The 14,323-nt window shown below is 43.1% G+C and overlaps 1 protein-coding gene across 2 annotated transcripts in view; it reads left to right on the forward strand.

The window, feature by feature from the left end:
* The window catches only part of ERCC6 (ERCC excision repair 6, chromatin remodeling factor), a 59,137-nt gene that overhangs the window by 38,671 nt on the left and 6,143 nt on the right, over window positions 1-14,323 (forward strand). For both annotated transcript variants that reach the window (XM_085882704.1, XM_085882705.1), the window contains exons 17-18: window positions 5,115-5,234; window positions 9,613-9,707. In XM_085882704.1, the coding sequence (XP_085738830.1) occupies window positions 5,115-5,234; window positions 9,613-9,707 (215 nt within the window). The remainder of the gene's footprint in view (window positions 1-5,114; window positions 5,235-9,612; window positions 9,708-14,323) is intronic.

Below are 14,323 nucleotides of genomic sequence, written 5' to 3' on the forward strand. Positions count from 1 at the left end.
AAGAGGCGACCAGGGTTGCGTCAGGAAGGGCATCCGGCGTAAAACATGTGCCAAATCACTATGCGGATCATACGGATGATCCGCTGTGGCGACCCCGAAAGGGAGCAGCTGAAAGAAGAAGAAGAAGATAAGAATTTGTACCCCCCCCCCCCATTTACCCAAATCCTGGATCCATCCTTGTGTGTTGTTGATATACTCATCACCAAATATAATTCTTTGTGACTATAATATTTGAAACAAATCTTTCTCTTAATAAATATGAAATTAATCAAGTTAATGGTCATATGCCATGAGTACTGAATAATACCATTTTCAGGTATTTTCAGGCATCTTGGACAAAATGTGATGAAAATGTGATTTACACTTAAGATAATACAATGCATTATATATGAATAATTGCAGCAGACTCTCGAGAAACTTGTTAATGCTTAATATTTGATACTTTTATATTATGCATGTGATGAGTGATGCTAAAAGTATATGGAAAATTTTGATTTTTGGGGCAAAATCTGTAATAAAATTGGTTCTGTACTTACTATTTTCAGCCACATGTTCTTTTTTGTTATTGCATATTATAGCCTATTGTCTTAGGATCAGTTTGATGTATATCAAGGTATTGTAACATGACAATTATATAAACTATAGCCATTTTAGTAAATATTGCCAAATTCAGGGGTCAACGACCTTAATTGACCTATTTCTCAGAATGCCACCATTTCCCAGACTGGCATCATTGTTTTTCATGTACAGGGATAGTAGGTGGTCAATTATAACCACATTAGAAAATGTGGTACTGCTGGTGTGGGTATCTCCCTCTTTTGGTGGCCCCTGCTGCTCCACTAAAACTCGGTGGACATGTTTGGGTGTGTGACAAAAAATAATTGATTCAATTTTGGTGAAGATCCAAATCCGGATCTGATAATTTTTAAAGTGATTCTTCACCATTGAGAGATAGGGCCAAAAACGATATATTATAGCATGATATTTAAAAAATGTATTTGGCCCAATATGTTCTCGTGGATCAGGCATTGTGTGGTGGAGGTATGCACTTTACCGAGTGCCCTTCTAGTCTTTTTTTTTTAAACTGTATTCGGTGTAAATAGGACGTTCAATTACCCTGCATGCGAAGCGTAAAGTGGGGTTAAGCAAATGGTTCCGTTTGTCTGTCCACAAACCTCAGTCTATAGGCCCGGTCACACCTTGACGTTTTAGCCAACGTATGCCGATTTTTGAATTTTTTTTCTAAAACGCTGGCACACGTTGAATACGTTATGGGTAAGTTTTGATAACATTGAGAGCACGCTGAAAAACACTGCCATACGTCGTTGTACGTTGGCTTTAAACGTTGTACTTTTCGGTTGTCCTCAAATTTTTTCATGCTTGAAATTTCACGACGTATGCCGGCGTATGACTCACACGTTCCGCTACGCTGGCCACAAGTTGTATGCACAGTCTGCGATCGTTGACAGATGTCAACACATGCTACTTGTAAGTTAATCATAAGTTGAGACACGCCGAGGTAATGTTTAGCGTACCCGAAACTTATTTCTAACCCATGATTAACGTGTTGTTGGCACGTTACGCGATCGTTTCCACACATCGACAGACGTTACTTTTAAGTTACTCATAGGCTGAAAGACGTCGGTATAATGGATCGTCCTTGCGTCAGCGTCCACGGCCACGGCCAGGACACTTATTTGCAGCATTCTTCAAACTTTTCTTCGGCATGACGAGGATGTTCACACTTCGATGTCTAGCTTGGCTATGATTCCAATTGTCCATCAGCAGCGTCTATTTAAAATAGTCGAGTTTGAGCGTTTTAACACGTTCAGAAGAAACGCTTCAAATTTCCAAACCCCAGCGTCAAAAAACAAAGGCGAGTGACAGTAATTTAAATCGTTCATTGTAAACAATGAAAATAGCAGAGTGGTACCGTTTAAAAGTCGTTGAGTGTAAAAAAAATCCAATTGTTGAGCGCAAGCGTCTACTTTCAATAGTGGAGTTTGAGCGATTTAGCACGTTCAATAGAAACGATTAAAACTTCCGAGCGCCAGCGTCAAAAAACAAAGGCGAGTGACAGCAATTTAAATGGTTCATTGTAAACAATGAAAATAGGTGAGTGGTACCGTTTAAAAGTCGTTGAGTGTAAAAAAAATCCAATTGTTGAGCGCAAGCGTCTACTTTCAATCGTGGAGATGCAGCCATTTAAATCGTTGAGTGGCAGCCTATGAACCTACCCGTGGACACGCGGACGCAAGGACGATCCATCATAACCCACACCCTCCCCCTCACACTCACCTACTACTGCCAACATGAACAAACTACTACTAATACTAATACTAATACTGATACTGATACTGTTACTGCTGACATGGACATCGACTCAAAAAGGAACTCGAAAACACTGTTGGGTTCCCCTTTTATGAACACCATTTTTATATACCAATTCCCAAAACCGCTGGGAACACGTCTTTATATGGCAGTTGTAAGCTAGAAACACATTCATTTTTTTTTTTTTGTCGACCGGAAGACGTCATTGGAATACGTCTACATACGTCGATGTGTGTTGGGACTACGTAAAGAATTGGTTCAAAGCACGTCAAACATAAGTTATAAATAAGTTTTGCGTAAAAAGGACATTACCGCGACGTGTTTCGACTTATGAGTAGCTTATAAGTAGCCTTTGTGGACGTGTGTAAGCGTCCACATATCGTGTGTAAAACTTATCCCCATCGCATGCGGAACGTGTGTCATACGCCGAGTACATCGTAAAATTTTGAACATGTTTAAAATTTCTTGACGTACTCTACTTACTACAACGTATGATAGCATACTTTAGCGTTCTACTCACGTATACCAAACTTACTCATACCGTATTTGACGTGCCCCCAACGTTTTAGACACATTTTTCTGAGGTCGGCATATGCTGGCAAGATCGCCAAGGTGTGACCGCGATGTTGTCACTTCCATTTCTACGGCAGTTATGATTCGAATCGTTGTGCGTCAGCCTTTTAATAGGCTACGTCACGACATCGTCGGCGATGCGTGCAACGCGCTATGCCGAAGTTAGACTATCGTTGGGCATAGGTTGTGTAGGCCAACAACAGGTTCAGCATTCGTTGGTATAAGTTATCTATAACACAACGAAACGTTCTGTGTCCATTACTAACATGTTATGCATACGACCAACTCGTTATGAATACGTCCGAATCTTAAAAAAAAAACATCAAAAGTTCAACGTCAGCCAGCGTTTTACATACATTTTAATACGTTGCCATCGCTGGCTAAAACGTCTAGGTGTGACCGGGCCTTATGATTGAGGAACTGCTTCATTTAAATTGACTTTTATATTTTGAACAATCTAGAACATGAATTGGAGCACGAACCTGCAGGCTAACAGTACTTTGGTTCTGAATTTGGTAAATTGTACAGAATCTCGTCCCGAGTGAGCATGCGTGGTCATTGTTTTAACCTGTCTGCCTGTCTGGCACTTAAAGAAAATTGAAAATCATTCCAAACAGGAAACTTACTGTTTTTTAGGGACGTCATAAAGGACACAAAAAACAGGCAAGAATAACTAATGTCACATGTTAAACAAGGGGGTGTAAAAGCTGGTACATCACCGGTGGTAAACTTCTGAAAAAAAAAATTTCAACTTTTTTTAAAATTTCAAATGAATTTATATACTTGAACGCTAAAACACAAATTGCCTTCCTTAAATGTGTTTTTTTTAATTCCTTCCTAAAATATATTTTTACCTTTGCTTTTTCATAATCTTTGTTTTCACTATTTCTTTCTTGTTTGGAAAGTGCTTTGCCATTTTGCTAAGAAATGAAAACCACTATACAAATGATTGATTGATTGGACTGAGAGCAAGTATATCCTGTTTAATTGCAGGTACATCAGGTACCTATTTTACCTTGCTACTCTTGTTAGCCCTTGTCTGAAAAGCACATTGATGATATATGATGTGTGCACATCATGCTGAGAGAAGGGCAGTCGATCTCGCTAATTAGTTTGCAAGACCATGAGTTAACCTGGGACTCATCCATTGCTGCAGAGATGCACCAGACTCATAAAATTTGCGATAAAAGCAGTGGTGTTCAGTGTGGGTCAAAGTTTGAGAAAGTCGGACGGAGCTGATCAGAATGGAAAGATCGCTTTGTGGTAGAATTGGTTGCTGTGGCGGTGACAAGGTGTCAAATGACAGCCTCATTCATGTTAAGCTCAAGCCAGCCGAACCATGGCCAGGACATGAATTGAGAGAGGTGCTGAGATGACCACAAAAATGGTAACAGAGGATAGTGCTGCAGCAGTTTAGATTCAGCAAATAAGATGAGCTGTCATTTGTAACAAGTCATGAGCATTAATCTCTGCAGAGTTGAGAACTTTCTAGTTTGAAGGTGAATTACAACTTTGAGCTGTGACTTTGACACCTGAGTGATGGACATAATGAGTGGCACCATCTTGTTGACCATTTCATCTTCTGACCGTGGCTGGTCGTGAAAATGCTACCATCGGTATGCTGCAGTTGCATGGCAGTCTGCAGAGCAACAGATGTTGCAACATCTTTCATATTTTATCATCTATGTCGTCATACTTCAGTGATGGATGTGGCTTAGGTGTTAGTTCATTTAATTACAACACCATGCAGTAATGACGATTTCTTCATCTTCCCTCGTACACACGAGCATTCTCCAGAGGCCAGTACCATGCAGTAAAGACATACACTACCACTAAAGGCATTTATGAACTTGTCACTCTGTTAACCTGCCGTTAGACATGTAGTGCTAACTGCTATGCTTGGATAAGGTTACTACAAGGCAAGTTGAGGTTAAGACTTTCTTTGCTTGGTTCAATGATAACTTGATTTTGTTTTTGATCTGGAATTTCACACTTGTATTAAAGACAAAGACATTTTGTTTGGCCATCAGAACTGTTGATTCAGCTCTGACATCAGGAATGTAGTGCCCACTTAGTTTGGCTTTGCTGAACCTTCCAACAGACCATGGCGTAGTCGTCCAAACTATCAATTTTGACTCCTGGTAATGTGACAAGATTGTTGAGATTATCAAAGTGATCAATGGGAAAGGAAAGTTGTATCTTTGTCTCAGGATGAGTCCATCTTCATGTTCCTGCTGACGACACGTGTCGGGGGCCTCGGTGTGAATCTAACTGGGGCAGATCGTGTCATCATCTATGACCCGGATTGGAACCCCAGCATTGATACGCAGGTATGGTTACACTTTCCTCCTTCATTGCTTCAGTTATTATTGCAAGCTCTGATAATGATAAATTATGTTATGGGCTATCTACCGATTCGGCACTTGAGGTTAGATGAACATTTTGATTTTGAAAAGGAGGTGGGGAGAGAAATGCAAGGAAAGTGGGAGGGGGGAGGGGGTTGTGAGGAGGACGCAGGATGCTTCAGAGGTATCACAGTTGCCTTTGAACTGTCCAGTTTGTATTTGATTCCTGAAATGACTGAACTCTCAATCTGGTATTTGGCAGACGTCAAAAATACGCCATCCTACGGATGGGACATTTTACTGGGGACCTGTTTTCAAATGTCCGTTAATGGTGGACCGAAAACATTGGTACAAAGAGTGTGTTATCATTTTGAACACCCTGGCCAAATTCCAAATTCCCTCCCTGATGACTGCTGAGAAGGCAAAGATGTAATCCTTGCCATGAAATTGCTTCAGCAGCATGGAGCCTACCGTTGGGTACAAGGGGGGGGGGGGTGTAAATGGATGAGTGATGTACAGTACTAAACAAAGATTTGGGTTATACTCATGTTTGTGGTGCTATTCCCCATTAAACATTTGTGGGCAATTAGAAGTGTGCAATGAAGGTAGATCATTAATATTTCCGTGACAAGTAAATTTAATATCACATTTACCTTTAAATATATAAAATAAATTAGGAAACTGAAAAATATTTTATGTTAAGCATTTTATCATATTATGTGCTCGTAATATCCTCTAACCACAAAAATAATATGCATGAAACAGTTTGTGGATTTTTGTACAGTAAATAATAATAAATTATTTAAGTAATCAACGCAAGTTACATTAATGCAAGTTACAAGAAACTACAATAAAACTTGTAAATTGGTAAATATGTGAAATTATTTTTCATCAGCTTGTTCTATTGCTTGAACGTCTAAGTGGGTTCAGAATGGTGCCAAGAAAGCAACTTTCAACAGAACATCGTGTGAACATCCAAACTCTTTTTTTATTCTTCTTTTTTTGTATACACTGTCTCGGCTCGTGTGAGGGCGAACACGCAGAACATACAACAAGGGGGAGCAGGAGACAAAGAGGGGCAGGAGAGGGAAGGAAAAAAATAGTGGGGAACAGAGACATGAGATCTGTGGAAGGGAGAGAGATGGGGGCAGGATACACAGGGTAAATAAGATGGACACTACAGGGACTTTCAGGAAGGAAAGCAGGGAATTTTGAAGGATGTGGGTTTGGTATGGATTAGCATGGGTAGAAAAGATTGTGGTTTTTGATGGGGGAGGATAAGAGATGGTGGTGAACAGCTATTTTGAAGACTTAGAGGGAAGAGGAAGCGTACACTTATGAAGAAAATAGCCTAAAAGATGAAGATTATACAATGGTGTGAAGTGCACTTTACAATGCCAAAAACAAACTGGCTTGGTACAAAATAAGAAAAGGCCAGGAAGACCCTGAATAATCTCGCCAAGCGAAGACGAGCACTTGAAGTAGCTCAGCTTACATGATAGAAGAAAATCAAGTCAACAGATGACAAATTAAATGAGAGCAAGCGTGAACATTAACATCTCATCCAGCACTCTGTGCAGAGGGCTGATTGCAGCAGGTCTCCATGGCACAGTTGTAGTAAAGAAACCACTGCTAAGACCACAGACCAAGGTGGAAAAACTGAAATTTCCAAGGCAACACCAATATTGGGTGACAACAATAGAATTGGTTACTCTGGTCAAAGTTAAAACTTTTTGGATCAGAGACGCCAGTTCGTGCACAGAAGACCTGGACAGCATCACAACACGCAAGGCTTGCAGCCGACTGTTAGACATGGGGAAGGTTTTGTCATTGTCTGGGGTTATATCTCAGCTTTAAGTGAAGGAAAACTTTTTAAAATTAACGGGATGATAAGAAAAGAGAATTCCAAGGAGATACTGCAGTACCATGCAGTTGGTGCTGCAGAGTTTCGGCAGGGGTTGCTCGCAGCCTATGTTGATCTCTGTAAAGCGTTTGATTCAGTGAATCGGGATGCCCTCTGGAGGATTCTTGGTCTTCGTGGAGTGCCACGAAAACTGATCAATCTGATGTGTGAACTATACTCTGGTACTGAGAGTGCTGTGAGATGTGGTGATACCATCTCTGACTTATTTCCAGTTGTTTCTGGAGTTCATCAGGGGTGTATACTGGCCCCCACACTGTGGCATATCTTGTATGGACTGTATTCTGGTGATGATGTTGGAGAGATCAAGCTGCGGTGCATCGTTTGGGAATGTCAAGATCTCCGACCTTGATTTCGCAGATGATGCAGTCATCTTTGCGGAAACTCAAGATATCCTTTTGGGAGTCCTCGAGGTGCTGAATGGGGAGTTGGAGCAGCTGCGATTATGGATTTCCTGGGTCAAAACTAACATCCAGGCTTTCAATGACATCTTGGATGTTGCTGTCCTGTCTGTACCTGTTTGTGGCGAGGATGTTGAGGTCGCGGAGAGATTCACTTACCTTGGCAGTGATATTCATGTCTCTGCTGGCTGTGAGCCAGAGGTCAACAGACATCTGGGTCAGGCCTGGGGAGTCATGGATTCACTGGATAATGGGGTGTGGCGCTGCCGGTAACTGTGCGGGAGGACGAAAGTCCGAGTCTTCAGGTCCTTGGTGCTTCCAGTCTTGCTCTATGGATGTGAGACTTGGACTCTGACCAGGGATCTGAGATGGAGACTTATTTCCTTTGGGACCAGGTCTCTTGGGAGAATCGTTGGCTGTCGCTGGTCGGACTTTGTGTCCAACGAGGGGTTGCTGAGAGAGACTCAAATGACATTTGTTACCTGCATAGTCCGTGAGCATCAGCTGCTGCTGTATGGACATGTAGCTCGTTTTCCTGAAGCTGATCCTGCTCACCAGATTCTCTCAGTGAGGGAGCTTCGTGAGTGGAGGAGGCCAATGGGACGACCACGTACCTCGTGGTTGCAGCAAGTTGATCAGCATCTCAAGGAGATGCGGATGGGCCAGGCATCTGCCTGGGGGGTGGCCAGACTGAGGCCCCTGGAGTACCGGCGGAAAGTGGATGCAGCGACGTGCTACTCTGGCGCATGCTCCCATACCTAACCTGACTGGACATGCAGTTCCAAGTGGAAATTGTTTAATTGGAAGAGGATTCATTTTTCAACAATATGGTGATCTAAAACACACTTCCAATGTAATAAAAACAATATTTGGAGAACAAGGTTACAGCTGGTGTGCTCCAAGTGTTGGAATGGCCATCCCAGGGTCTGGACATGAGACATATCGAGGCCATATGGGATTCTCTGGAAACGGGGAAGAACGAGAATGGCACTCGGTAAAGCGCATACCTCCACCAGGCTGAACAGTTTACGTTTTGTATCCCACTGATAGGCCGGATCTGGATCCGAACCTTATCCAAAATCAAATCGGCTTCTTCTTGGGAAGAGGAAGGGGTGGGAGTCCCGAGGGAACAGGAAGGGGTGGGAGTCCCGAGGGAAGAGGGAGGGGTGGGAGTCCCGAGGGAAGAGGGAGGGGTGGGAGTCCCGAGGGAAGAGGGAGGGGTGGGAGTGCCGAGGGAAGAGGGAGGGGTGGGAGTCCCGAGGGAAGAGGGAGGGATGGGAGTCCCGAGGGAAGAGGGAGGGATGGGAGTCCCGAGGGAAGAGGGAGGGATGGGAGTCCCGAGGGAAGAGGGAGGGATGGGAGTCCCGAGGGAAGAGGGAGGGATGGGAGTCCCGAGGGAAGAGGGAGGGATGGGAGTCCCGAGGGAAGAGGGAGGGATGGGAGTCCCGAGGGAAGAGGGAGGGATGGGAGTCCCGAGGGAAGAGGGAGGGATGGGAGTCCCGAGGGAAGAGGGAGGGATGGGAGTCCCGAGGGAAGAGGGAGGGATGGGAGTCCCGAGGGAAGAGGGAGGGATGGGAGTCCCGAGGGAAGAGGGAGGGATGGGAGTCCCGAGGGAAGAGGGAGGGGTGGGAGTCCCGAGGGAAGAGGGAGGGGTGGGAGTCCCGAGGGAAGAGGGAGGGGTGGGAGTCCCGAGGGAAGAGGGAGGGGTGGGAGTGAAGAGGGAGGGGTGGGAGTGAAGAGGGAGGGGTGGGAGGATGAACCCGGCATTGCAACGATGGGTACATTTGCTAGTAGTCACTAATAATTTGATGGATTTACGTGAAGGCGTGACTATCTTTGGAATAACCCAAACCTTTGCACAGTACTGTGGGGGAGGGGGGGGGGGTGGCTGGTATTTTCCATTAAGAAATGATGCTTGAAAACCCGGTCTTGCCACAAGAGTCCTTAAACCCTAAGTCAAAGATCGAGCTGGCACTTTTTTGGATTTGGGGGGGTCTTCGTTCCCCTTGATATTCTAACTTCTGTGCCTTATCCTTTTCAGGCGAGAGAGCGAGCTTGGCGCATCGGACAGACCAGGAAGGTAACTATCTACCGCCTGCTCACCGCTGGTACCATTGAGGAAAAAATTTACCACAGGTGAGAGTCACCTTTTCACATCATGTATACACTGATTTGCATACAGTATACACTCACACACACATATACATATGTAGATATATATGCACACTGGCATATACAAATATTTATATACAGAGGCCTGCAAAAGTATTCACCTCCTCCAAAGTTTTCACATTTTGATGCCATCTGAGCATATTTCATGATGCTTTCAAATCAAACGTAATATATAGACTTAAGAAACTACTCCAAAGTGATAAAGCTTTAAAAAAAAAAAAGCGGATAAAATGTGAATAAGTTAGATTAACAGATGATTGTCAGTTCAAACCCTTTGCCTAATTAACCTGAAATTACTTCAAGAGCAAATTATTTGTTCAAAAGGTTACAAAATAAGTGTAACAGGTGGAGTGCTTGTATGCAATCAGTAGTCCATCCATCCATCCATTGGGACCAGCGTTGGTGCTGCTTAAGCATTCTCCTTGGCTATTGGGCACAATCCTGGACGGGTCGCCACTCCGACACAGGATTTTTGCAAGCTGGCACTCATTTCGCCGACCTCGGAAGGATGACAGGCAGTCAACCCTACCTGGTGTTAATTCAACAGCCAAGTGGGATTTGAACTCAGGATCTGAGGATCCCAAGCCCACCACCCTAACCATAAAGCCAACACCAGGCATAATTTTTAGTGTAACTTAAAAATTAAGCTCCCGCACTTATCTCGGGAGTTTAAGGTGCAACTCGCTTTACTTGGTCAACTAATAATCCAAACATGAAGACCAAGAAGCTTTCCAAAGAAGTCAGACATCAGGTGGTGGAGAAGCAACATTCAGGGGAGGGTGATGAGAACATTTCAAAGTCACTCATTCTCCCTTTGAGTATGGTGAAATCCATCATTAAGAAGTTGAAGACATATCATACAACCCCAGACTCTACCCAGACCAGGTCGCTCATCCAAACTCAGCAGCCGGGCAAGCAGGAAACTGGTTTGGGATCTCACTGTAAATTCGACAGTGACTTTGAAAGATCTGCAAGGTTCTAAATTCGAGATGGGTTCAATGTTCATCAATTAACAAGATCCCGTCCCCTTCACAAAGCCATTTCTGAAAAATGTGCATCCAAAAGATCATATGGAGTTTGCGAAAAAGCATCTTGATGATACTACAGGCATGTGGAGAAAGATTTTGTGGTCAGGCAAGACAAATATTCAACTTGTTGGTCTAAATTCAAAGCATTACGTCTGGCACAAGCCTATCACTGCACAACACCCAGTCAACACCATCCAAGCATAGTGGTGGCAGTATCATGTTATGGGGCTGCTTTTCATCAGCAGGGACTGGGGTACTTGTCGGGATGGAAGGGACCATGGATGGTGCAAAGTACAGGAGAATCCTTGATGAAAACCTGCTTGAATGAGCCATGAATCTGAAACTGGGTAGGAGATTCACATTTCAGCAGGAAAATGATCCGAAGCAGAAAGCTAAAGCCATACTGGAGTGGCTGAATAAGAGGAAAATAAATGTTCTTGAGTGGTCCAGTCAAAGTCTTGACTTGAACCCAATTGAACATTAATAGCGAGACTTGAAGATTGCAGTACATCACTGATTTCATTCAAACTTGGCAGAACGAGAACTATTTTCACATGAAGAATGGGAAAAATTTCACCATCTCGTGATACAAAGCTGGTGGAGACCTGCCCAAAGCTGGAAAAGATGCTTCCACCAAGTACTGATCGAAGGGGATGAATACTTTTGCAACCAGTGAATTTTGATTTGTACATGTTTTTTGCAGGTTTTCCTGACATGGAACCTCCTTCAACTATAACAGAAAAAAAATTTCGACCAGATTCATCGAAATGTGGCATTACTGGTCGGGGGTGAATACTTTTGCAGGCCACTTTACACACACATACACTCGTGTGTGTGTGTGTGTGTGTGCGCGTGTGTGTAAAAACTTTTTTTTTAATAAGCAGAAATAAGTTCCTGTGTGTTTGTGTGGGGAGGGGGGGGGGAGAACAAATTCCTGACTCGACCGGGACTTAAGCCCAAGGATCTCATCGCTAATGCAGTGACAGCCCACTGAGCTATTGGGTCTTCTGGATAACCTCAGTAGTTTCTCACACTTATACTGCAAGCTTTATAATGGCCGACATCTTACGTGCCTGCTGGGAAAACTGTGTGTGTGTGTGTGTGTGTGTGTGTGTGTGTGTGTGTGTGTGTGTGTGTGTGTGTGTGTGTGTGTGTGTGTGTGTGTGTGTGTGTGTGTGTGTGTGTGTGTGTGTGTGTGTGTGTGTGTGTGTGTGTGTGTGTGTGTGTGTGTGTGTGTGTGTGTGTGTGTGTGTGTGAGAGAGAGAGAGATAAATAATATCTATAATTTAGTGTGGCATATCTTGTTCAATATATATTATGAACCATGTTGTCTGTCTGTCTGTCTGTCTGTCTGTCTATTTCCTGTTTGGGTTGCCACTTCTCTCGCTGCATTTGAAAAGCTGCCGATTGATTATTTTGCATTTTTATTTCACTTTTATTGATGCAATGCAGTCAGTCATTTTATTGTCCCCTCAAGTAATCTTTAAAATCAACATGAACATCTGGATTAAAATAGATTGATTACCGATCTCCATGAATATAGCATTTAAAATAGCTATATTTTGCCCTCTTTTAAGACAAATTGAACCTCCGCCACCCGATGTTGCACCACTATAGAAGTAGCTCTGAGTGAAACCAGGAGTGCAACACGATTAACCTTTTTAAAGTCCGTGAAATAATTTTCCCATTACTTGAGACGGATACTTTTGCATATATATATTTCTTCCACTTCTTTATGATGGATTTCACTGTACTCAAAGGGATAATGAGTGATTTTGAAATATTCTTATAACCCTCTCCTAAATGGTGATTCTCCACCATCATATTGGTTTGAAGACAAAAACGGAAGAATGGTTACCATCAATCAAGAACGATACCGGTCGATTGTCTACGCATTTTACGAAGACTTGAAGCGATCTGTGAGCACTGCAGCCCTCCGGCGACAGAGGTTCATGCAAGACGGTGCTACCCTGCATACAGCCAACAAAACAATTGCCTTTGCCTTTCTGCATCAAAAATTCAGACGAGTTCTCAGTTTGCGTTTGGAAAATGAATGGTCTCCACACAGCCCCGACCTCGATCTGCTGGATTGTTAACCTCCGCCATCGAAGATGGACGGAGGTTACTGTTTTCACCCCTGTCTGTTTGTTTGTTTGTTTGTTTGTTTGTTTGTGAACAGTATTACAGAAAAACTCCTCGACGGATTTCGACGAAACTTGGTGGGGGGATTAGGTATGGTCCAAGGATCATGCCATTAGATTTTGGACTTGGTCCGAAGTCTAATATGGCCGCTATGGCGGCCATTTTGAAAAAATATTTGCATTTTTGTTTTTGCATTTCTACATGTTTTAAGTGATTTCCAAACCCCCCCCCCCCAAAAAAAAAAAATTGTTAGAGGAAAAAAAAATATTTTGCAACTTTTTTTCAACAAAATTTAGATTTTTTTTTTTTTTTTTTTTTTTGCAATTCTACATGTTATAAGTGATTTCCAACAAAAAACATGCCAAAATTATAATTGCGGCTGATTTTGGAACTTCAGGTGGATATACCCACGTAAAATCAATTCCTGTCTCAAGGAATCTAGTTATGACGAATGAATCGAGTATGTAAAAGTTAAAAGTAAAAGGGAAAGTTGCAAACTATAACTCTGTGAGCACTGTTGACGTCAAATTGAATGAATAGGATATCAGGTTCACTTGAGTGACCAAGCAGTATTGGCGGCAGAGGTTTTGCACTCTAGCGAGTGCTCTCCCTCGAGTTTTTCCTGCGGGAAGCTTGTAAGGATAACTAACGTCTACAAGGAACATCCCAGATCTGAACCTGATCTGAAGGCAGCAATTGAGGCTTATGTGCAGACAGTAACCATTAAAACTTGCAGAAACATCATTGAAAACTTGGCAATTTGTGTGAATGTATGTTGTGTGCATGTGGGTGCTCACATCGCACACCTCAACTATAAGCGCATTAACGCAGAACGAGTTTCATTTCTCCATGATTTGCTTTTCATTTCCCGAGTTTCATAACGTATTAGCAACGTATTTCATAACGTATTAGCAACGTACACAGAACGTTTTAATCACATATAGATAACTTATACCAACGAATGCCGAGCGTGTTGTCGTCGTTCACAACCTATGCCCAACGATAGTCTAACTTATGCATAGCGCGCGGCAGCGTATCGCCGACGATCATGTGTCGTAGGCTATTCATAGGCTGCGGCTCGACGATTCAAATCATAACCGCACTAGACATCGAAGTGTGAAGCCGCTGTCACACCTTGACGTTTTAGCCAGCGTATGCCGACATATGAAAAATTTGCCGAACCAAGCTGACACACGTCAAATACGTTATGGGTAAGTTTTGTGTACGTTAAGAGCATGCTGGCATACGTCGTAGTTTTCTGGCATACGTCGTCATACACCGAGTACGTCGAGAAATTTTCATCATGTTGAAAATTTCTTGACGTATGACACACGTTCCGCATACGCTGGCATAAGTTGTAGGCACGCTATGCAATCGTTGACACACGTCGACGCACGTTACTTGCACGTT

The sequence above is a fragment of the Eptatretus burgeri genome, chromosome 5 (assembly GCF_056783735.1).
Source record: "Eptatretus burgeri isolate ZD-2024b chromosome 5, Ebu_testis_v1, whole genome shotgun sequence".
Lineage (NCBI taxonomy): Eukaryota > Metazoa > Chordata > Myxini > Myxiniformes > Myxinidae > Eptatretus > Eptatretus burgeri.